Here is a 22482-nt window from a genome sequence, read left to right on the forward strand (position 1 = left end):
ATAAATACACCCTTCTGATTTAACACATTTGACATAATGGTATTGCTTGGAAACAGCGTCATGAAAAAATGAGACAGACAATACTTTTTTTCCCGCCCATGTTTACTTGGATGAAATGAAAAAACATGAAGTGCTGTATGCATATATTTGAGGGAAGTGGTGGACCCACCATTCCCTTCACAGACATAAGTTGGGAGAAATTTATTAAATCAGTGTTTCTGTGGAAAGACCTTGAGGGCATAGAAGGTATCATTGCAGAAGAGGCAGTACAGGCATACAAGTTACAAAGCCAGGAACCTACAAACCAGTTAGTCAAACCAGCTAACACTGGCTACCACAGGGAGTGCTACAGTCATTTCACAAATATTACGAAGATAAAACGAGCACAAAGGAGAAGAGAGAAGGCAGTATCAGTTGAAGAAACTGCAAAGAAAGGTTGGTATTATATTGTATAGACAGGCAGTGCAGTATTGGACATACAGTACAGGTCAAAAGTTTGGAAACTACTATTTTTAATGTTTTTTTTTTTTATGAGTTTCTTCCGCTCATCAAGCCTGCATTTATTTTATCTAAAATACAGGGGAAAATTTAATATTGTGATTATATTATTACAATTAAAATAATTGATTTTCAATTTATTATACTTTAAATTATCATTTATTTCTGTAATGCAAAGCTGAATTTTTAGGATCATTATCACACAATCCTTTAGAAATCATTCTAATATGATGATTCATTATCAAAGTAGGAAACAGTTCTGTTTAATATTTTTTAAGAACATGTGATACTTTTTTATGATACTTTGATGAATAAAAAGTAAAAAACAAAAAAAGCAGCAGCAGCTATGTTTTTAAAATGCAAATATTTTGTAACAACATATTTTATATATATAAGAAGAAAAAAAGTGAGAGAGAAAGTGAAGTGACATTCAGCCAAGTATGGTGACCCATACTCAGAATTTGTGCTCTGCATTTAACCCATCCAAAATGCACACACACAGAGCAGTGAACACACACACACACACACACACTGTGAACACACACCCGGAGCAGTGTTCATCATTTATGCTGCGGCGCCCGGGGAGCAGTTGGGGGTTCGATGCCTTGCTCAAGGGCACCTAAGTCGTGGTATTGAGGGTGGAGAGAGAACTGTACACTCCCCCCACCCACAATTCCTGCCAGCCCAGGACTCGAACTCACAACCTTTCGATTGGGAGTCCGACTCTCTAACCATTAGGCCACGACTTCCCATAAATAAATATATAATATATAAATATATAAAAAAAAAAAATCTTTTTTAAATAAAATCAATACTTTTATTCAGCAAGGATCTGTTAAATTGATAAAAAGTGATAGTAAATAAGATTTATATTATTTGAGTTTTTTTTTCTTTTTAATATTTTATTCATCAAATATATTAGCAGAACTGTTTGCAACACTAAAAAAAAATCAGAATATTAGAATGATTTCTAATGATCATGTGATAGACTGGATGTCACATGGGACACTGAAGACTGAAGTAATGATGCTATTTTTTTTTTTAAATCACTATCAAAGTTAATATATATATATATATATTTATTTATTTTTTTTCTACTCATTTATGCAGGCTTGAGTAGAAGAGACTTCTTTCAAAAACATAAAAAAATCGTAATGTTTTCTAAACTTTTGACCTGTACAGTGCAGAATGGACAGTAATATACAGTTAAGAAAGTAGTATTTACAGTAATATAAATTAAATATTATATAAGAGCAGAATAGATATACAGTATGAACAACACATACAGATATGTGCAGTGTAGTTGCAGTAACAACATAAGATTAGTACAAAAAACTACTTGAAATGTTTTGGCAAACTTTTAAGTTGGCTTAAAGCCTAGCCCAAAAGTTAAGGCAATAAAGTTCAATAGACAGGTAGAAAGAAAAAAATAAATAGATAAGAAAAAAAAAGAAAAGGTTAGAAAGAAATCTAGAAAGAAGGATAGATAGAAAAAAGAAAGATATGAAGGAAGTAGGTTAAATTGAGTCTAGGACTTCAGGGAGTTTAGATTTGAGTTAACTTAATATAGCTACACAATAAATTAACTAATATAATAAAAACACCCTGCAAAAATGAACCCTTCCTATTATGGCCTCATTAACATCAACAAGGACGGACACCTGAAAGCTGTGAAACAGGTTTATTACCCATGTTAAGGGAACAGGTGGAACCAATATACCCTGCTGAAAGTTACAAACCATTTTTCTTTAATCAGTAATGTGGGGAAGGGTGCAGAACCTAAATCTATTGTTTTGCACTTTTAGTGGTAGAGGCAGAGGATGGTGATGCAACTCCAGTTAAAACACGGGCTCTGAGATCTTAAGCCCGTGATTCCTGCACGTTCAAGCGGGCCCCACACCTGCTTCCAGTACAATGCATTATATGCAAACATGAGAAGTACAAGGTTTAGTCACACAGTAGGAAAAGGGTAAAAGAAAAGCTAACACAGTGTGAAACACTCCATGCCGGGAAATTGCTACTCGCCGCTGAAGGGAAAAGGGACGAGTCTCTCCTTCTCCATATCCAAGACAGGGACTTGGTGGCTAGTGAAGCACGGTATCACTTCACTTGCTATCGAGATTATACCCGGTATCTGACCACACACAAAATTGAGATAACAGAAACAAACATATATGAAAACGGATACAAGCACTTCTGCAAAACAGTCATTGAGGAGAGGCTGTTAAAACAACGCAAAGTACTTCGACTGTCAAAGCTGAATTTGCTTTTCAAAAAATCGGTGGAAGAAACAGAGGGAGTGAACATTGCAGCTTATAAGGCACACTCACTTAAGTCAAGACTTCACAAGTCTCATCCCTTCTTGAAATTCCTGAAGGCATCCACAACCTACCTTGTATATGTGGACAATCTGTCAGCTGACGAGATTGTGCATGAAGTTGCCGTCTCCTCTGCTTCCTCCTCATCTGAAGAAAGTGAAGGAGAAATGACAAGTCAAGGAAATATAGAAAATGCCACCAACACCACGGATGATTCTCGGGAGTTATATCACGCAGCAATGACACTTAAAGAAATCATTCAAAATACATCAAAAATATACCCAAAGCTACCATGGCCTCCAACAGCAAGTGATCTCACACTGGAAAATGGCATGAGTGTAGTGCCTCACCAACTTTTTAACTATATTGCATGGATATCAGGAATGTCATCACAACCATCAGATGAACGTGTTGATGTCACTTCAGAGGACAACAGAAAAATAGTGTCCACTTGTCAGGACATTATTACCCGGGCAACCAGAGGAAGGTGGCTCATGCCTAAACAGTGCTCACTTGCAATGGCAGTTCGGCATATGACTGGCTCTGCACAGCTTATAGGGCTGTTAAATGGTCTGGGTCACTGCTCATCTAATTCCCAGGTCCTTGAGCATGATACTGCCCCTGCTCATCTACAAATGGAGAGGGGAGAAATATACATCCCTGAAAAAATCAGTGATGAAGTGCCGGTGACTCTTGTCTGGGACAATAATGACTTTGGAGAGGAGACTCTTTCAGGTAAAGGGACAACACATAACACCAATGGTATAATAATTCAGAGGGCCATAAATAGTTATACAGCATCCTTACCAGACACATTACCCAGACAAAGAACACGAGAGCGGTCGGTTCATCCTCCTCCACTGAATCTTTCAACATACACAAGAGGAAAGCGGTCTGGTCCACAGAATTTTGCATTGAAGATTGATCTCCATCAGGACCAATACAGATATTCCCAAACTACTGGTAGAAGAATTGATGCTGCATTCTTTTTACTGAAAGTACCTGAGGCCCAGGGCAAAGTCCTTCCTGGATGGACTGGGTATAATATAATGTTGAAGGAAGACACAGTACTACCACCATCTACATATATTGGCTACCTACCAGTGATTGACGCCAGTCCGACTGATCTCAACACTGTCCACACCATCCTGAACCGCTCCATTGCCATTGCTGACAGCTTTAAACAAAAAGAAGTTGTTTTAGTTATGGATCAAGCCATATATGCCAAGGCCCAAGAGATCCGTTGGCAAACAGATTCTTACTCTGAGAGAATCGTAGTGAGGATGGGAGAGTTTCACACAGCAATGGTGTATCTGTCATGCATAGGAAAGTTGTATGGTGATGCAGGCTTTCAGGACATCTTGATTGAGTCTGACCTGGTGGCCGCAGGCTCAATTGATGGAGTGATCTCCGGCCATCACTACAACAGGAGCATACGGGCTCACAAACTCCTGATGGAAGCACTCCAGAAACTGCGATGGTGGGCATACTTGGACACACTCACACAAGAACAAAATGCAGCTGCTTTAAAAGTGGCAACAGATCTGCAGGAGTGTTTCCCTCTGAAGAGTTCAAGGGCATGCTAACATCAGACACATTTCAGCAGTTACTGCAAGGTTATGAAGAATTTGTGGTGAAAAACAACTGTAACCACACATTTGCATTTTGGAGCACATACCTTGACATGATGGAAGATTTGCTTCTTTTCATCAGGGCAACAAGAGAGGGGAACTGGGCTCTCCATTTGTCCACTGTGCAAAGTATGCTGCCCTGGTTTTTTGCCTGTGACAAAGTAAATTATGCAAGGTATTTGACGGCATATTGGGCTGAAATGACCAACCTGGAAGACACACCCTTCAGCACACCAGCAGCTTCTTTCAGGTGACTTTGTGGCACAAAGACATCAAAGTCATGGTTTTGCTGGCACAGCATGTGATCAAGTCATTGAGCAAACAGCCAATCGTGACTCGAAGACAAAGGGAGGCATCAGTGGGTTCTCTCTGAACAAGGGTGCAGTTCACCGCTGGACCCTAACACAACATGAGCGGGCAGCAATCACTTTTGAATGCAAAACAATGGCAGGAAAGTGCCCGGTAGGACATCTTAACTCTGAGCTAGACAACACCAGAATGCAGAGAGATCAGGCTGATGTGATGAACATTGTGGCCACTATCCAAAATATGGTTAACCCTTTTGACCCATTGCTGGATGGAGATTCTCTTTGTCACATCTCTTCTGGCCAACAGGCATCAGAAAATGTTGCCACAGACTTACTAGGGGCTAAACAAAGAGGTGTTAAGGCACTCACTGAATTCTGTGAAAAAAGGATAGTCCATGGCCAAGCATCATTCCATGACCCTATAAAGAAAACGAAAATAAAAGCATTTAAAGACAATGGACAAAGTACAGTCACAAAAATTAGAGGAAAAGAAATCACCCTAACATCGCAACTTGTTTGCAAGGCTAATTGTTGTGGGCGGCGTTAGGCAAATTAACATCAATGAAATGCTCACTTACAGTTTGGGTCCTTTTCCACAGTCAATTTCCAACTTTGATGGCTCTCTGGTCAAAACCAACAAAGCTAAGCTGATGCACATCTTGCTAGATGAGATCAACCCGCCTGCAACAGTGATTGACATTCCTGATGGCTCAGTTTGGATTTGGGATGCTATGGCTCTGGTGCAACAACTAAAGCCACAGCCAACATTTGGGTTGTATGCTGATCATGTACTGAACACATTAGTTCACTCAGCTAAGGCAACAAAGTCAACAGAGCTTCATTTTGTATGTGACACATACAGCGACCTGAGCATCAAAAATGCTGAGCGTAGTCGGCGCGCAGAACAGGGCTACCAAAAAATCAAAATCTATGGAGAGGACCAAAAAACCCCAAAGCAATGGAAAAAATTTCTGGCATGTGGCCAAAATAAAGAAAACTTACTGGAGTATTTCTTCCAACATTGGAGCTTAACTGCAAAGAATATAATTGGCAATATAACCATCATTGTTGCACATGGAAGCAAGTGTCACGCCATTAAGATGAATGTGAGCTATACTGACCTTGAGATACTGGAACTCAAAGACCTAGAGACAAGTCAAGAGGAGGCAGACACCAGAATGATTCTGCATGCAGCCCATGCAGCCAAGCACAGCCATGACCTGGTAATCAAGAGCCCAGACACCGATGTCTTCGTGCTGGCTCTAGCTTTCTGCAGCCACATTGATGGCCACCTCCATTTCCATACAGCCAAGGGGAGAGACACACACATTACTGATATTACCAAGCTACATGCCCATCTTGGCGAAGACAAATGTGATGCCCTTGTAGGTCTGCATGCCTTTTCTGGATGTGACACAGTGAGCGCTCTGCATAAGGTTGGAAAAGAAAAAGCATACAAAAACTAAGTTCAAAAACAGAATACATCACCATGTCTAGAGAACTAGGAACAAGTTTCACCCCATCACCAGAACTACGTGAGGCTCTGGAAGCTTACACGTGTGATCTATATGATCAGAAGGACTGCCAAGATGTCAATATTGCAAGGGCTAACCTGTTCAAATCAGGTAAATGTTCTGAGAGAGACTTGCCTCCAAACATAGACTCCTTGCATAAACACATCCAGCGGGCAAGCTATCAGGCTGCAGTACACAGGAGGTGTCTTGAGTGCATGCCAGACATTCCTCCTCCTGTAAATCATGGCTGGAAGATGGTAGGAGATTTCTACGGAGTAGACTGGATGACTCTTCCGCCAGCTCCAGAGGCCATACTGGAACTTGTGCACTGCTCATGTAAAAAAACGAATTGTGTTAAAGGTAGATGCACATGTAAACTGCATGAGCTGCCATGTACAAACCTCTGTCAGTGTTTAAACTGTGACAATAAGTCACTTGAAGATGACTAGGGCACATGTGTGTATGCATGTACACATGTGGGGAGATGTGCGTTTGCTACTCTTGCAGAAGTAAATCTGTATGACAGGTTTATGTACATTATAACTCTGCTTTGTTTGATAGTCTGTTTTTTGATAGTTATACTTATAATCTTGTTTGTTTTGCATGCAGTTTATGTTCTTTGATTGTGATCATCTTATTTCTAATACATACAGTTCTTAGCTCTCCAGTTTGAATATTGATTAGAATATTAGGATACTGACTCTATAACGTTATGTCAGATGTAACTGGTAATTAAATATATATGTCTTAAACATCAACAGGTTCATGTTCGCCTTGAGTTTTTGGCGAACGTTTGCAAAACGATCTGAGATAATTATCAACCAACATAAAGTGGAGCTGTAGTCTATGCGAGTTGGACGAAGTGTCACCGTTAGAATGTAATGTTTACACCAAATCAAATATGTAATCGCATGATGCGATTTACTGCCAGAGCAGTTAAATATGATATTCTAAACGGCTCTGGCTACTGCTAGTTCGCCAGCTGAAACGTTACCCTACTTAAAACGACACTAACGAGTAAGGATGGCTGAAGCGAAACAGTCGTTCCGAAGCTTTGCGAGATCCCGAAGCGCAGATGTGTCGAAACACTGATCCGAAGCGTGATTCGAAACACCCATGTCACGTGACTATGACCAAACGAAGCCTCGAAGTGTTTCACTAATTGTTTCATCAGGTGTGGTCCGCCGAATCAGCGTTTGATTGGAACGGTCGGGAACAGACCACACAATCGCACATCTGTATAAAAGTGAAATAAACGCATTTTGACCTCGTGGGTTTTTGTGAGAGGAGTTTGACTTTGAGATAGCGGATTTTTGGTGATATAGTGACAGTGCGATTTGATTAGTTATAGGCAATTTAGACTTACATTTAAATTTACACAACACATTGACTGAGAGGCTAGAGACAGACAGAGTATACATATAGTGACACATTAATAGATACATAGATATAAATATATATATAGACAGCTAGATTAATAGATAGATACATATATAGATAGATTACAGATACATATATAAATACATATATTATAGATAGATACATATATAGATAGATTATAGATACATATATAAATACATATATTATAGATAGATACATATATAGATACATAGATTATAGATACATATCTAGATACATAGATCGATTCATATATAGATAGATAGATTTGGATAGATAGATAAAATGGAAGCTCCCCAGAAGAGATTCCGTACATCTGTGGTATGGGAGCATTTCCATTTAGAAACCCCAAATAAAGTGAGATGTGTGTATTGTGATCGGCAGCTAGCCTACTGCAACAATACATCATCCATGATGCGCCATTTGAGGAGCACTCATCCTGCCATTTTGCAGGGTGCAGAGGATGGCATTCCCCCTGTACCTAGGCCTGCTACTGACACTGCTGGGCCATCTAAGCAAGGTATGCATTGTTCGGGATATAATTATAATTGAAATATAATTACAACCTTTTGGGACACTGTTTATAAAGTTTATAAGTTATATAAAGCACTGATTATAAACACTGGAAGGTTTCCAAATAATGAACCAGTAGGCTATACTTTTAATAGATGTGCACTAATTGAAGCTGTATTTTTCCAATGTATTTGTCTGAAAGTATGTTTTGTCTTCTCTTTTAAAAGTCAGACAGAGGGAATTGGATGAGGCTCTTATAAACATGGTGGTGAAGGATCTGCAGCCTTTCACCATCGTGGACGATGAGGGATTCAGGGCATTTGTGAACAAGCTTGATCCAAGCTATGTCCTCCCATCCCGGAAGGTGCTTAAAATAATGGTCAGCGAAAAGTACAACAAAGCCAAGGAGAAGACAATGGAGGACCTACAAAAGGCCGAATTTGTTAGCCTTACAGCTGACATGTGGTCCTCCATTAATATGGATGGATATCTTGGTGTGACTTGCCATTACATAACACCAGAGGCAAAAATGGCAACTGTTGTACTGGGTGTAAGGAGGTTTTACCAAACCCACACAGCCCAGCATCTCATGGAGGCTAAAGCCTTGCTAATGGCTGAGTGGGGAATAACCTCCAAAGTTCAGTGCATGGTGACTGACAATGCATCTAACATGATCCTAAGTGCCCAGCTACTCCACCTTCGCCATGTCCCATGTTTTGCTCATACTTTAAATTTGATTGTGAAAAAGGCACTAGATCAAACCCCAGTCATCAATGAAATACGCCAGAAGGCCAGAAAGATAGTGGGGTTGTTCAGATCCAGCTGCAAAGCAAAGGACAAGCTTGTGGAGATGCAGAGCTTGATGGGAAGACCAACTCTGAAACTGATACAGGAGGTTGACACGAGATGGAACAGCACATTTGACATGCTACAGCGCTTGTATGACCAACGTGAACCAGTGGCTGCTGCACTTTCCAACTTAAACAATGATACTGCTCCCCTGACAAGTATTGATTATGACATTATTGAACAATCATTGTCAATACTGCAACCATTCAAACTCGCAACAACAGAGATGTCAGAGGAAAAGAGAGTGTCTGCTTCAAAGCTTATACCACTGTACAGGATGTTGCAGCACAAGCTTGCACAGAAAAAAGGAAATGCAACGCAGGAATCAACTGTTCAATTAGGTAGGCCACAATGACCATACTACCCATGTGATTGGCCATAACTGTCATATTATTGTCATTATTATAAATATGTGTTTCTCCTGTTTTGGCTCATAGGCTCACATCTGCAAGAAGGTCTGCACTCCAGATGTGGAGGTTATGAGAGTTTTAGAGCCTTGGCACTGGCTACACTGCTGGACCCAAGGTTCAAAAATGTGGCATTTGGAAATGCTGCCAAAGCCCAGGAAGCTGAAAAGCATATCACACTGGAGTGTGCTTCACTGATGCGTTCAAACACAAATCCTGGTGAGCAGTTTCAGTCTGTGTTATGTTATGTAATCTGAATCATGTAATATAATATATCCTTCATATATGCCGTCAGTTTAGGATTTGTTACTAATTGCGGTTTTCATTTTTATTCAGACCCAGAAATGTCAACATCACACCCATCATCATCATCATCACCATCATCACCATCACCATCACCATCAACACCAGTAGAAACACAGGACAGTTTATGGGAACTTTTTGATACTCGCATCCATCAAACCAAGATGATACACAATGCTACAGCTGATGCCACAGTGGAAGTGAAAAAATACATCAACGATGCGTATTTGCCCAGAACTCATGATCCACTAACTTACTGGAAAGAGAGAGCAGTAATCTTTCCTCATTTGTATGTCCTTGCAAAAAAAATATCTTTGTATGCCAGCAACAAGTGTCCCTTGTGAGACACTGTGGCTTGATTTCTTTTATTAATATTCATTTTTCAGGACCAAAATAACATTATGCACAGTGAGGAGCCTATAGGTTACAAGCTTCACATATTAGAACATTATAATAATAAAAAAAACAACAAATTTTTTTAATGGCTCGTCAAGGTTGATTCCATTCAACACCTGCAAGTGACCACTAGGTGTCACCGTTGAGACGGGTGTCGGATTGATTCGAAGCCTCGAAACAATATGGCACATTTGGTTCAACTGTTTCATTGGTTCACGAGGCCTCGATTTTGCCATCACTACTAACGAGACGCTTACACACGTTTGAACAACACAGTGTACAAAACAAACATTTTATATAAATATATTCTAATTAAATGAATACTTACAATCACACAAAGAATGTCCTTGACGATCAATGCATTGCTGGTGCTCGTGTCTGATAGCTAAATCATTCGTGTAACAGCTGTTCTAAATAAACTACATCTGATTGGATAGTAATAATCCCATGTCAGTATCTTGCCGCGCTATTGACTCAACTAATATAGTAGGCAACCGCGTTTGCCTGCATATTTACGGATCGTGCATTATGATTTCGGGGAAAATGTGCAATAAATGGGAGTGGCAACACTTTTCATATCGTTGAGAATAAAACAACCGTCCCAACTTTACAAATCCAGGTTCTCCCTCCATGGGGATCATTCATTTCGAAAAGTAAAGCAGATACGGACCCTCGGCCCACCGTCTATTAATAACGCACATCATAAACGTTTATTTTAGACAAGTTAAATTGACGTTAAATTACATTACATTTCCTTGAAATAACTTTCAAAACCCAGGTTCTCATTGTGACAACCGAGTCCATTTAGTGTGACAACACTCCATATCTTTCTATAGTACAGTAACTGGTGGTTATATTACAATAACTATAACGTTTCACAGTAATTTGGGGAATGTAAACGCTGATTTTCCACGTCGGCTGTTTCTAGAATCTGAATCGGAACGATTGGCGAGAGCGTGGGGCAGAAGCACGTGTTACATGGTATATGTTCCTGCTCTATAGGTTCCTACCACGCATATGCTATAGAAATCATATGCCTAGAAATAAGGTGGGGCGCGGAAGCTCAAGCGTGTAACACAGAGGGAAGCTAGTCTCGCGCTTCCCGGAAACGGGACCGCAGAATCATGGCGACCGTCTCAGTGTGCCAGTATTACCCCGGCGGTTTCAGTTTCGAAAACTGCAAGAGGTGAGATTTATCGCTTTATATAAACAGGAATTAAGCCGGTGAAGTGGGGTAGTTTTTATATTACGAATTCTGTGAAACAATAAAGAGTCTGAGTGTATCTTAAAGGCCTTGTAGCGATCGGTTGAGCCACGGCCTGTGTGAATGACTCAGGAGAATTTATCCAAACTCATTTAAATAGCGGGTTTATTCAATGAAAAACGGATCAATTGATATAATACGCTATGTATTCAATTTAGAAATATGTTTTCTACACTTAACGTGTTTTTGTTTATTATTGTTTAGATTTTTATTTGTTATTACTGAGCTTCGACCCCGCGCTTATTATAGTCTATTTCGCAGTTCAGTCTAAATATACATTTAAACTCTTTAATTACACGAGTTTATTCATTTTTACATTAAAAACAACGTCTTTTAATTCATCAAATCTTTCTACGATTTGTATTTGATTAATAACGACGAGAAAAATTAAGAGTCGGATACGTGGTAACTTAAGCCGAGTTCAGACTGCACGATTTTCAAAGTAGTCGGGTCACTGTTCTTTTCACACTGCATGACTATCTTGGCAAGCATTCAGTCACTGCTGTGTTCACCCTGCACGATGGATCGGCGACAGAAGGTTTCATCAGGGAAGTCGTGGCCTAATGGTTAGAGAGTCGGACTCCCAATCGAAAGGTTGTGAGTTCGAGTCCCGGGCTGGCAGGAATTGTGGGTGGGGGGAGTGCATGTACAGTTCTCTCTCCACCTTCAATACCACGACTTAGGTGCCCTTGAGCAAGGCATCGAACCCCCAACTGCTCCCCGGGCGCCGCAGCATAAATGGCTGCCCACTGCTCCGGGTGTGTGCTCACAGTGTGTGTGTGTTCACTGCTCTGTGTGTGTGCATTTTGGATGGGTTAAATGCAGAGCACAAATTCTGAGTATGGGTCACCATACTTGGCTGAATGTCACGTCACTTTCATTTTTTTCACTTTCATGACTTTACCATAGGAAGAATCGCTGACAACTCTGTCTGGCATGCAAACTATGTTTCACAACCAAACACACGCAAGATGTGACAAGGAAACAAGCGATATCACACGTGCAATACTGGAGTTTTCACGTGATAGCTCAGATGAAACGTCAAACAGACACGGGTGCTCCTGCTAAATTTATACTAATTTATCTTCCATTTCATGGGTCCAAATAGACCGAGAAGACAGCCTTTTTCTGAAATGAAGCCATGCTTGCTGATATTGTGGTTTATAACTCCTCGCCCTTGCTCTCTCATTGGCTGTCGGTCATCGCCGATGTAGTTTTCAGTCAGAACACTTTTCAGACAGCATGATTTTGAATCGCCGACAGGTCTAGATATTGAGCATTCTCTCAGATCGCGTCTTTGCTCATTCACACTGCGTGATTGTCACTCGCTTGAACGAGCTCAGATTTGCCTGTGATTTCGGGCATTTGTTGGCGATTTCTCAAAACCTGTCGGCGAGCCAAAAACTGGGCTAAAATCGTGCAGTCTGAACGCGGCTTTACACGACTGAGCCTTGTAACAACAAAGTAGAAGCTTTAATTTTTTGTTTTGTAATGAAGTGAATCCTTTCTGTTATAAAATCCTAATTAGTTTGGCATCATTTGGTCGTTTCTTCATAAAAGTCAATATTTTTATATTAACCTCAAAAGAGTGAGCCACCTCTCGCTGCAGACTGTAGCGCGGTGATGTCACGCACATACGTGGTTGTTTTCGCGTCGTGCGTGCATTAAATAGATGCGCATACTTAACAGAAAACTATAATAAAATGTTAAAGTATTAAAGAACATTAAGGTGTAAAAAAAGACGGGAAAAACAACCATGTTTAACCATGTTTCATCTGAGGTAAAATTATACGGAATTAAAGTTAATTCTGTAATATCTGTGCAGTATCTTACTTACAATATATTAACATTCTGTTGCACTTTACTTCACTGTGTATATTGTATATACAAATATCACATTCAAATATTTGAGCTAACAAAAATTGAATATTCGAATATTCGTTTATTTAAATTAAGTTTAATGAGACAGACGTTATTTTTCAGCAACATTTTTCCGTCATTTTGAACAAGCTTATACACAATAAGCTTGAACATTACACATCATGTTTTGTAGCTGAAAACCTTTAACAATGCGTGTAAACAAACAAAAGTACAGATTAAAAGCAATAATAAAAAAAAGTGAACAAAGAAAAAACGTAAAGCAGCCTGCAGCAATTAGGCTATTGTAGAACGTAGCCTACACTTAACTTTGAAACTTTTAAACTGTCAGCAAACTTTTTTTCTATTGTTTTACATGTTCTTGTTAAGAAATACGGGCATGTAAACATGATCGGGGGAAAGTCGGCTCCTTAGTCTGTTAACAATAAGGCCGGCCGCGGAGAAAACGCGCTCTGGCGGGACTCACAAATAACGGTGTGCTAAGCGAATAAGTTTTGTGTAGTGCTTCGTGTTTTTGTTTCACCACTGAATGGGATCCTCATCTGGTGGAATACATGGCTCCAGCAAGAACTGTTCCCACTCTTCTCGGCTGGACTCTCTGTAATCATCGCTGAAGAACTGGCTCAGCTTTTTCCGATGAGTGGGCATTGCATCCTCTTCATCGTTCGTGACCACTCGCATCAAGGAAATCACAGGCAAATCTGAGCTCGTTCACGCGAGTGACAATCATGCAGTGTGAATGAGCAAATACGCGATCTGAGAGAATCGCCGACGAGTCACCGATGCCCGAGAGATATTTGGCATGCTCAATATCTAGACCTGTCGTTTTCACATGTTTTCATCAAGAAACTTGAGATGTTTGTGCCGAGGGTCTAGGGCAGACGCAAGAAGAGGAGTTTTCACTGCATTCTCCAAGTTAGCTGTGTTTATCCGTTGCCTGAGAGATGCCGCAACAATGTTCTTTAATTCGGTCACTTTCTGTGATTCTCCACGGCATATTTGAAGTACTGTAGAAGACCGCAGTTCTTAGGGCCCGTTCACATATCACGTCTTTTGCGCGCTCAAGGTCGTTATTTCCAATGTAGGCGCGCAGTATGCGCGCTCATAATGGAAGCGACGCGCCCATTTTTTCCAGGCGCTGCTGCACCGCATCGAGTTAAAAACATCTCAACTTTTCAGAATACCGCAAGCGCACCGCAGGTCATGTGACAAGAACTAAACATTCAGCTTCATCCTTTCCCGTAACAACGTTGAAAACTCAGCCAAGATGAAGGAACAGCTGATCATAGCTGTATATGGATTGCCATTTTGAAATAAATTTAGTAGCAGAACTACTGAAAGCGATTTTTTTTTTGTGCTGCAAATCCATTTATCCTTTGCTGAAATTTCCGCTTCTTCATGGAGAGAGCGTGTCATTGTTGCTTAGCAACGGCAGGCGCCTCAGGTGCACTTCTGCCCGAGCGCTTTGCAAAGAAGGAGAAAGCGGCGCACCTAGCGTTTTCCACGCGTTTTTAGGCGCGATATGTGAACGGCCCCTTATTCATTCATTATTTTTTTGCTTGCATACATCTTCAAATATGCCGTGGAAAATCACAGAAAGTGACCAAATTAGGTTTTATAGTGAACTTTTTTTTTTTTTTTTTTTTTTTTTTTTTTTTTTTTTTTTGCGAAATTCGAATATCATTTTTATTTATCGAATAATAAGAGGAGAACGAATATTCGAATGTTCGACTATCCATGCACACCCCTAGTATATTGTAATATTACACTTCAATGGCACCTTATATTTCTTATTGAGCTAGTCAAAATTACAACGGATAAAGTACAGTCGTCTGCTCTAATAGTGCATATGGTAAAAAATGTGTTGTTCACAATTTGATGAAATCGATCTGGGTCCGAATCTGCCTTTTGACAGTTTTTTTTTCTACCTTTTCAAATTTCAAATTACATAAGAAAAGCATTTATTTTAAATAAAAACGAGGGAAATAATCAAAAAGTTGTGAGGGAGGGCTTTATTGTCCTAATATGGTGGCATCCATTTAATAATTTGAATTAAAATTATAATTTACACTCAGTAATTATTGCATACTGTTTTATAATGTACTACAATACTGAGGTGCAAATAATTGCACTATTTGCAATAAGTACTATAAATAGCAGAAAATCCTGCTATTTTAACATAGTATAAATATAATCTATAGCCATGTGCACTTAGTGTAAATAGCCACTGCCTTTCTTATGCTATGGTTCTTGTTTATCTATTTTTTAACTATAAATTTGGACATTTTTCTTTTGCTTTGGCAATTCTACATGTGAAAAATTTAAGCCAATAAAGTAGTTTTAAGTTCAGTTGACTACATACAGTATATTTTCAGTGTCTGCATCCCATTTTATGGATGGTGCCTCCAAAAGAAACAAACTGATGACAGTGATCTTATTTATTTCAAAGAACAAAACAGAAAATATAATTGTATATACAAATATAGATTAAGACTATAGACATGACACAAGAAAAAAAAATCTGAAATTCACCTCCATCACTGATAAAACAATAAGTCAAGCAGTAGCCCTCAAATTCTTTGAATGGATAAAACCCACACAGAACTCTCCTCCTGCGATTCCTCACACAGCCAGGTGGACAGTCTTTAAATATCTCACTGCACCGGAGGCACTGGGTCAGAGAACATGACGCCCGGAACTCAGGTTGTATTGTTCAGACAATGCACTCCAGTTCACGACACCTAATTTACATAAAAGAACAAACAATACTAAAGCAATATTAAATCATTTTGAAGACAGGCAGAAGAGCCATACAAGAAAAATATTTTAAATGTATTTTTAAATATATTATAGCATGGTGTTAGAAAAACTGTTATTTGCTTTGTCTGTAAACTACCTAAGAGATTTAATTTATAACCAGCATTAACATCAACTAAATTAATAAAGTTTGTTAAGTCAAAATTTAGGTTGGCTTGGTTTGAGAAAGCATGGCCTGAAGGTTTGAAGTTTTTTTCAATTTGAAAATTTTACAGTTTAGGGCTATACAGTCTGTCAGAGAAAGAAAAACAGATTACAGTACTCTAGCCACATGAAGTGGGTCTCTTCTCTGAATTTCTTCTCACTGACAATGTCCCCAAAAAGTCATATTAAGACAAATGAAGGTCAATTTAAGAGGTAACACTTTACAGTAAGGTGTCATTGGTAAACACTAGTTAATGTATTAATTAACATGAACTAACAATGAACAATACATGTTACAGTATCTATTAATCTTTGATAATGTTAATGAAAAAGATTACAAATATGATATTTTTTTTGCAATACATGCAACCATCAATGGTATTACTTACATTAAGTCTTTCTGCTCTATTTTAATACATCTTTAATGCTTCATTTTAGGCGAAATAAGACTTTGAAAGACCAGCATTCCAATACTATATCATAAAACATGTCATAAATGTTTGAAATCGCACACATTTGCAATGACGCTCTCTATGATTATGACCAAAGCATTCTTAAAATTAAAAGCAATTTAAACGCAATTTTTTAAGAAAACAAAAGTAATATATCATATCCACCATACCTTACGAACATCCGGAAGTGAATGAACCTGGATATGCGCATTAATGACAGTCAGTACGGCGCACAATCTTATTTACGGTAAATACACATACGTTTCTGCGCATGCGCGGTAAACACACGTGACGCACATACGTGACGTCACCGTGCTACAGTATGCAGCGAGGAGTACTTGAAAAGAGTGCTGATATAAGTATGTGTTAAAAGCGTCCACTAGTTGTCAGGAGAGCTTTGCGGATCAATCAATCTGTTATTGACATGCTGTCATTACGAGTCAAAAATAATACAAATAGCTGTTTACTTTTTTGTTGCTAATGTGGAATCTTATCCAAGTTCATAAAAGAGCGGAGTTGGAATATATAGGGCTGAATAAACAATTAAGTTGGGGAAAAAATATGAAATGTTTGTGTTTTTATAGAAATGCTCTTCTGGAGGCAGACATCAATAACCTCGGTTTCAGCTCTCCTGCTGCTCGTAAAACCGGCACCACCATTTGTGGAGTCGTTTACAAGGTAAGAAAAGGCATAGATGATTGTAATAAGTAAATAGTAGTAAAAGTAAACCGAGTAAGTAAATGGTTTAACTTAAAGGGTTAGTTCACCCAAAAAAACAATGTCATTAATGACTCGCCCTCATGTCGTTCCAAACCCGTAAGTCCTCCGTTCATCTTCGGAACAAACTTTAAGATATTTTAGATTTAGTCTGAGAGCTTTCTGTGCCTCCATTGAAAATGTATGTATGGTATACTGTCCATGTCCAGAAAGATAATAAAAACATCTTCAAAGTAGTCCATGTGACATCAGAGGGTCAGTTAGAATTTGTTGAAGCATTGAAAATACATTTTGGTCCAAAAATAGCGAAAACTACGACTTTATTCAGCATGGTCTTCTCTTCCGGGTCTGTTGTGAGCGTGTTCACAACACTGGAGTGGCGCTGCTGATGTGTTATCTTTGTTATTGGGCGCACCAGAAAACTCGTCAGCCGCATCACTGCACATTCTGGACATGGACAGTATACCGTACATTCACTTTCAATGGAGGGACAGAAAGCTCTCGGACTAAATCTAAAATATCTTAAACTGTGTTCTGAAGATGAACGGAGGTCTTATGGGTTTGGAACGACATGAGGGTGTCATTAAAGACATAATTTTCTTTTTTGGGTGAACTAACCCTTTAATAACCTCATTTCTGTCAAAAAAAGTGGTGACCTAGAAGGAAGATTGCCTCATAAAAATCATCTCTCTCGCTCTCAGGATGGTGTTGTTTTAGGTGCAGACACTCGTGCGACTGAAGGAATGATCGTCGCTGATAAGAATTGCTCTAAAATTCACTACATCTCTCCCAACATATAGTGAGTACAAACACATGATTATAGACCATTTTTGAATGACTAATTTACAATCCCTGAAATCCATTGCCGTTGTTCTGAAACCACCTGGCTCTCTTCCTCTTGTTCTGTAGCTGTTGTGGAGCCGGTACCGCAGCGGACACTGAGATGACCACACAGATCATCTCCTCCAACCTGGAGCTCCATTCTCTGTCCACCAGCCGTCTCCCACGAGTCGCCACCGCCAACCGCATGCTCAAACAGATGCTCTTCAGGTAATGTATCATCACAGCGCTCCATGTTGAAGAATTAAGGTTTTTAAATGTTTTTGAAAGAAGGCTGGAAGCTGCTGATCAAAATACAGTAAAACAGGTATATTGTGAAATATTAAAATTTAAAGTAGGGCTGTGCAAGAAATCGAATGCGATTTTCATGGGCATCTCATCAGTAAAGACGCTCCTGTAATTAGAAGTATATCTCGAGCACGTGCGTTCGGATCAGGGTTGCCAGGTTTTCACAACAAATCCTTCCCAGTTGCTTCTTAAAACTAGTCCAAAACCAGTCCAATCGCGCTTCCAGGAGGTTCCCCGATAAAAATTGCTTCCCGGGGTTAAAATATACATTTTTTGGAAGGGTTGCCTTGGTAAAATTCGCATTTTAGGGGCTAAATATCACGTTATTTGTATTGGGGTTGCTTCAAACCGTGGACATGAAAAACAATCGCAGACTTGGCAACACTGGTTCAGGTGGACCGGCATTTACTACACAGAGCCGTAGTCTACCGACAACTAACACAAAATCGTTTTCAAAATCGACAAAGAATCGCCTGCGATTTTAAAATCGATTTTCTGTAGATTGTCAGTGAATTACGGCTCGGTGTAGTAAATGCCAACCAGTGTTGCCAAGTCTGTGGTTTTTCATGTCCGTGGGTCGAAGCGACCCCAATACAAATTTATTGATATTTGGCACCTAAAATGCGAATGTTACCAAGGCAACCCTGCTAAAAAACCTTATATTGTAACCCCGGGAAGCAACTTTTATCGGGGAACCTCCTGGAAGTGCGATTGGACTAGTTTTGAGAAGCAACTGGGCAGGATTTGTTGTGAAAACCTGGCAACCCTGATCCGAACGCACGTGCTGGAGATATACTTCTAATTACAGGAGCGTCTTTACTGATGAGATGTGCATGAAAATCGCATTTGATTTTTTGCACAGCCCTAATTTAAAATAATCGTTTCATATTTGAAATTGCTGAAATCAAAACTGAATTTTCAGCATCGTTACTCCAGTCTTCAGTGTCACATGATCCTTCAGAAATCATTCTAATATGCTGATTTGCTGCTCAAGAAACATTTTTTGTTATCAAAGTTGAAAACGTTGTGCTGCTTATTTTTTTTATTTTTTTGTGGAAACCACAATACACTACCATTTAAAGTAAAAGAAAATATAAAAAAATATTCATCAGTGAACACATTCATAATGTTACAAAAGACTTGCTTCAATTAAATGGTTTTCTATTCATCAGAGAATCTCCAAAAATTAATCATGGTTTCCACAAAAATATTAAGCAGCTAAATTTTTTCACTACTGATAATAATAAAAACTAAGAATAACTAATAGTAATTGAATTTTGAAGGATCGTGTGACACTGAAGACTGGAGTAATGATGCTGAAAATCCAACTTTTTTGAATAAAGTTCTGTTCTAACAATTTTCAAATAACAATTAGATAACAATTCACAATATTATTGATTTTATTATATTTTTTGATCAAATATGTGCATATATTTAAACAACATAATACAAATCTTCACTCCAATCTTTTGATCAGGAGTGTAAACCCTGTGTTTTCATATGTAGGTATCAGGGATATATTGGTGCTGCATTAGTTCTCGGAGGGGTTGACTGCAACGGCCCACACTTATACAGCATCTATCCACACGGATCAACCGATAAACTGCCCTATGTCACTATGGGTGAGTTACACTTTCATACCTATGAGTCATCTTCCCATTTCACCAAAAGAGGGAGACATTGTGTTTCTGAAAAGCTTTTGACTGACTGGCTTTGCTAGTGTGCCATATGACAAGATAACATGCATCATTTAATGGATATCTGTTATTGCAGAAGATGATCCTTTTGATTGGCTGTTTCTCACTGGTAACATTAGCATGTGTTTGTCTCATCAGGTTCTGGATCTCTGGCAGCAATGGCCGTCTTTGAGGATCGCTACAGGCCCAATATGGAGGTAACCCTCCCTCGCGTGCATTTGTGTCTTTTTGGCTCTTTTTTTTAATCTTTCAGAAGTTTGATTTCAGCAAGCCTTTTTTTTTATAACTTTTATTCAGCAAGGATGCATTTAAATTAATAAAAAGTGACAGCACAGACATTTATAACGTTGCAGAATATTTCGTTTTTAAAGAATGGTGTTCTTCTGAACTTTCTATTTCTCAAAGAATCCCGAAAAAAAAAATGTAACAGTTTCCATAAAAATATTAAGCAGCACAACATTTATAGAAATGGCATATAGAAATGTTAACAACATTAACAGCATTTATAAAAATAAGCACTACATCAGCATATTAGACCAGTTGCTAATGACAACAACACATGACATTTTATAGTACATCAAATTAGAAATCAGTTATTTTAAATTGTAATAATATTTCACAATATTATTGTTTCTACAGTATTTTTAATCAAATAAATGCAGCCTTGGTGAGCCTAAGATACTTTTCAAAAACATTTCAATAACCGACCTTAAAGTTTTGAATATTAGTGTATATATTCAGGATTCAAACAGATATGGACAACTTTGCAGTATCTGAGAATTTCCCAAAAAACAGTGTTTTTTAAACTAAAGTCATGGGAGCTAATCTTACTGATTCCTAGAAATACATGCCTAGTAATTTTGGGTTTGATATTTGAACTATAAGCTGTAAATAGTTTTTTTGTGAATGCAATATTCCTTTAAATTGGTTAAAACACATGGGAACAGTTTAATCCATCGCAGTTAAATAATGATGCTGCTTGTGTCGATCAGGAGGAAGAGGCCAAGCGTCTGGTGCGGGACGCGATAGCTGCTGGTATCTTTAATGACCTTGGCTCAGGCAGCAACATCGACCTGTGTGTGATCACCAAGGGGAAGGTGGACTACCTGAGACCTCATGATGTGGCCAACAAGAAGGGAGTAAAGTGAGCAACTGTACTGCCAAAGGAACATCACCTCACACACCTGTCTAAACTTTGCAGTCAAACTTGCTGCATGATAAAATCTGTGTAATCAGTCCAGTTCATGTGAATATCTGAGTGTGCTTTTTAAAAAGAATCGTAAACTGACATAAATGCTAGCTTATATGATTAAGAAAAGGCATGTTATGATTATTACACAGTCAGATTATTAGACCCAAATGGTCAATGTGATTAACAATCTGTGAATGCAGCCCACCACTTCTGTGCATGATATTAATCAGAGATTTGAATCAAATGAAAGGCTCATGCTTCACTGTTCCCTTTTAAGGGAGGATAAGGTTTATGGACGCCCTGTGTGAGTAACCCTTGTGTTCAAACGTGCACCACGTCTAGACAAAACTATAACCTGCATGTGTTTGACTAACCAGGCGTGAGTTTGCAGTTGTTGAATTGTTCAAACTGACAAGATGTTTGGTGATTTTTCTCTTACAGTCTTCTGCTAACATAATTCTACATGTTTTTGTAGAGCACCAAAGTGATTGGTTTTATTTGGTGAAAAACATCAGTGTTTCAGTTCTGATTAGTCGTGTGTGATTAGACTAGTTTCTTTGCAGGAGTTGAATCTTCTTTAAGCTGATGTGTATTTTCCTCACAGGACCGGAAGCTACAGGTACAAGCATGGAACTACTGGGGTTCTGACGAAGACCGTGACTCCTCTGAACCTGGAGGTGGTGGAGGAAAGCGTGCAGACTATGGACACCTCCTGAGATGATACAACCCACCACACTTTGATCTGTTTGTTTCCCACATAACCATTGACCTCAAGTCTTGTGTGGTGGTTTAATAAGTTTTCATTATTTCCAATAAAAGTTTCCAAACGTTGCAAAGTTTGTGTCTTTCTTGTACACCCATTATCATTTATTTCAAATAACCTATTATTTTGTGTTTTTAGTATGGCAGGCAAATTAAATTTTGGGTAAAATTTCTTTAGATAGGTCTCTCATGCTCACCCAGGATGCATTTATTTTAGAATAAATACAGTAACACAGCAATGTGAAATTTGAATAAAATGTAAAATAACTTTCCTATTTGAAACTGTTTTAAAATGC

At 38.9% G+C, this 22482-nt stretch overlaps 1 protein-coding gene and 1 long non-coding RNA gene across 6 annotated transcripts; one reads left to right on the forward strand and one right to left on the reverse strand.

The window, feature by feature from the left end:
- Positions 1–2164: 2164 nt before the first annotated feature.
- On the reverse strand, positions 2165–6267 carry LOC132116989 (uncharacterized). 4 transcript variants are annotated; one of them, XR_009425727.1, is made up of 7 exons: positions 5877–6267; positions 5758–5787; positions 5334–5436; positions 4670–5174; positions 4079–4598; positions 3330–3993; positions 2165–2963 (listed from the first exon to the last, which is right to left on the reverse strand). It is a non-coding gene; the product is annotated as an uncharacterized LOC132116989 (long non-coding RNA). The 4 variants fall into 4 exon arrangements; XR_009425726.1 differs by having other exon boundaries at positions 5334–5787; XR_009425725.1 differs by having other exon boundaries at positions 4670–4846; positions 5125–5174; positions 5334–6267.
- A 4896-nt stretch (positions 6268–11163) lies between these two features.
- Positions 11164–22260, forward strand: LOC132116992 (proteasome subunit beta type-7-like). 2 transcript variants are annotated; one of them, XM_059525944.1, is made up of 9 exons: positions 11164–11321; positions 17275–17368; positions 18109–18206; positions 18317–18457; positions 20042–20157; positions 20371–20429; positions 21225–21376; positions 21702–21728; positions 22029–22260. In XM_059525944.1, the coding sequence occupies exons 1-9, from the start codon at positions 11260–11262 to the stop codon at positions 22138–22140; spliced, it is 861 nt and encodes a 286-aa protein (XP_059381927.1). In that variant the 5' UTR covers positions 11164–11259; the 3' UTR covers positions 22141–22260. The 2 variants fall into 2 exon arrangements, with proteins under 2 accessions (XP_059381927.1, XP_059381928.1); XM_059525945.1 differs by lacking the exon at positions 21702–21728.
- The last annotated feature ends 222 nt before the right edge of the window (positions 22261–22482 follow it).

The sequence above is a fragment of the Carassius carassius genome, chromosome 36 (genome assembly GCF_963082965.1).
Source record: "Carassius carassius chromosome 36, fCarCar2.1, whole genome shotgun sequence".
In the NCBI taxonomy this organism is placed as follows: Eukaryota; Metazoa; Chordata; class Actinopteri; order Cypriniformes; family Cyprinidae; genus Carassius; species Carassius carassius.

Coding starts and splice junctions, on each gene's coding strand:
- LOC132116992 (XM_059525944.1), top strand. CDS start 11,260: ATGGCGACCGTCTCAGTGTGCCAGTATTACCCCGGCGGTTTCAGTTTC. Junction 18,207..18,316: donor TACATCTCTCCCAACATATA/GTGAGTACAAAC, acceptor CTTGTTCTGTAG/CTGTTGTGGAGCCGGTACCG. Junction 20,430..21,224: donor GCTACAGGCCCAATATGGAG/GTAACCCTCCCT, acceptor TGTGTCGATCAG/GAGGAAGAGGCCAAGCGTCT.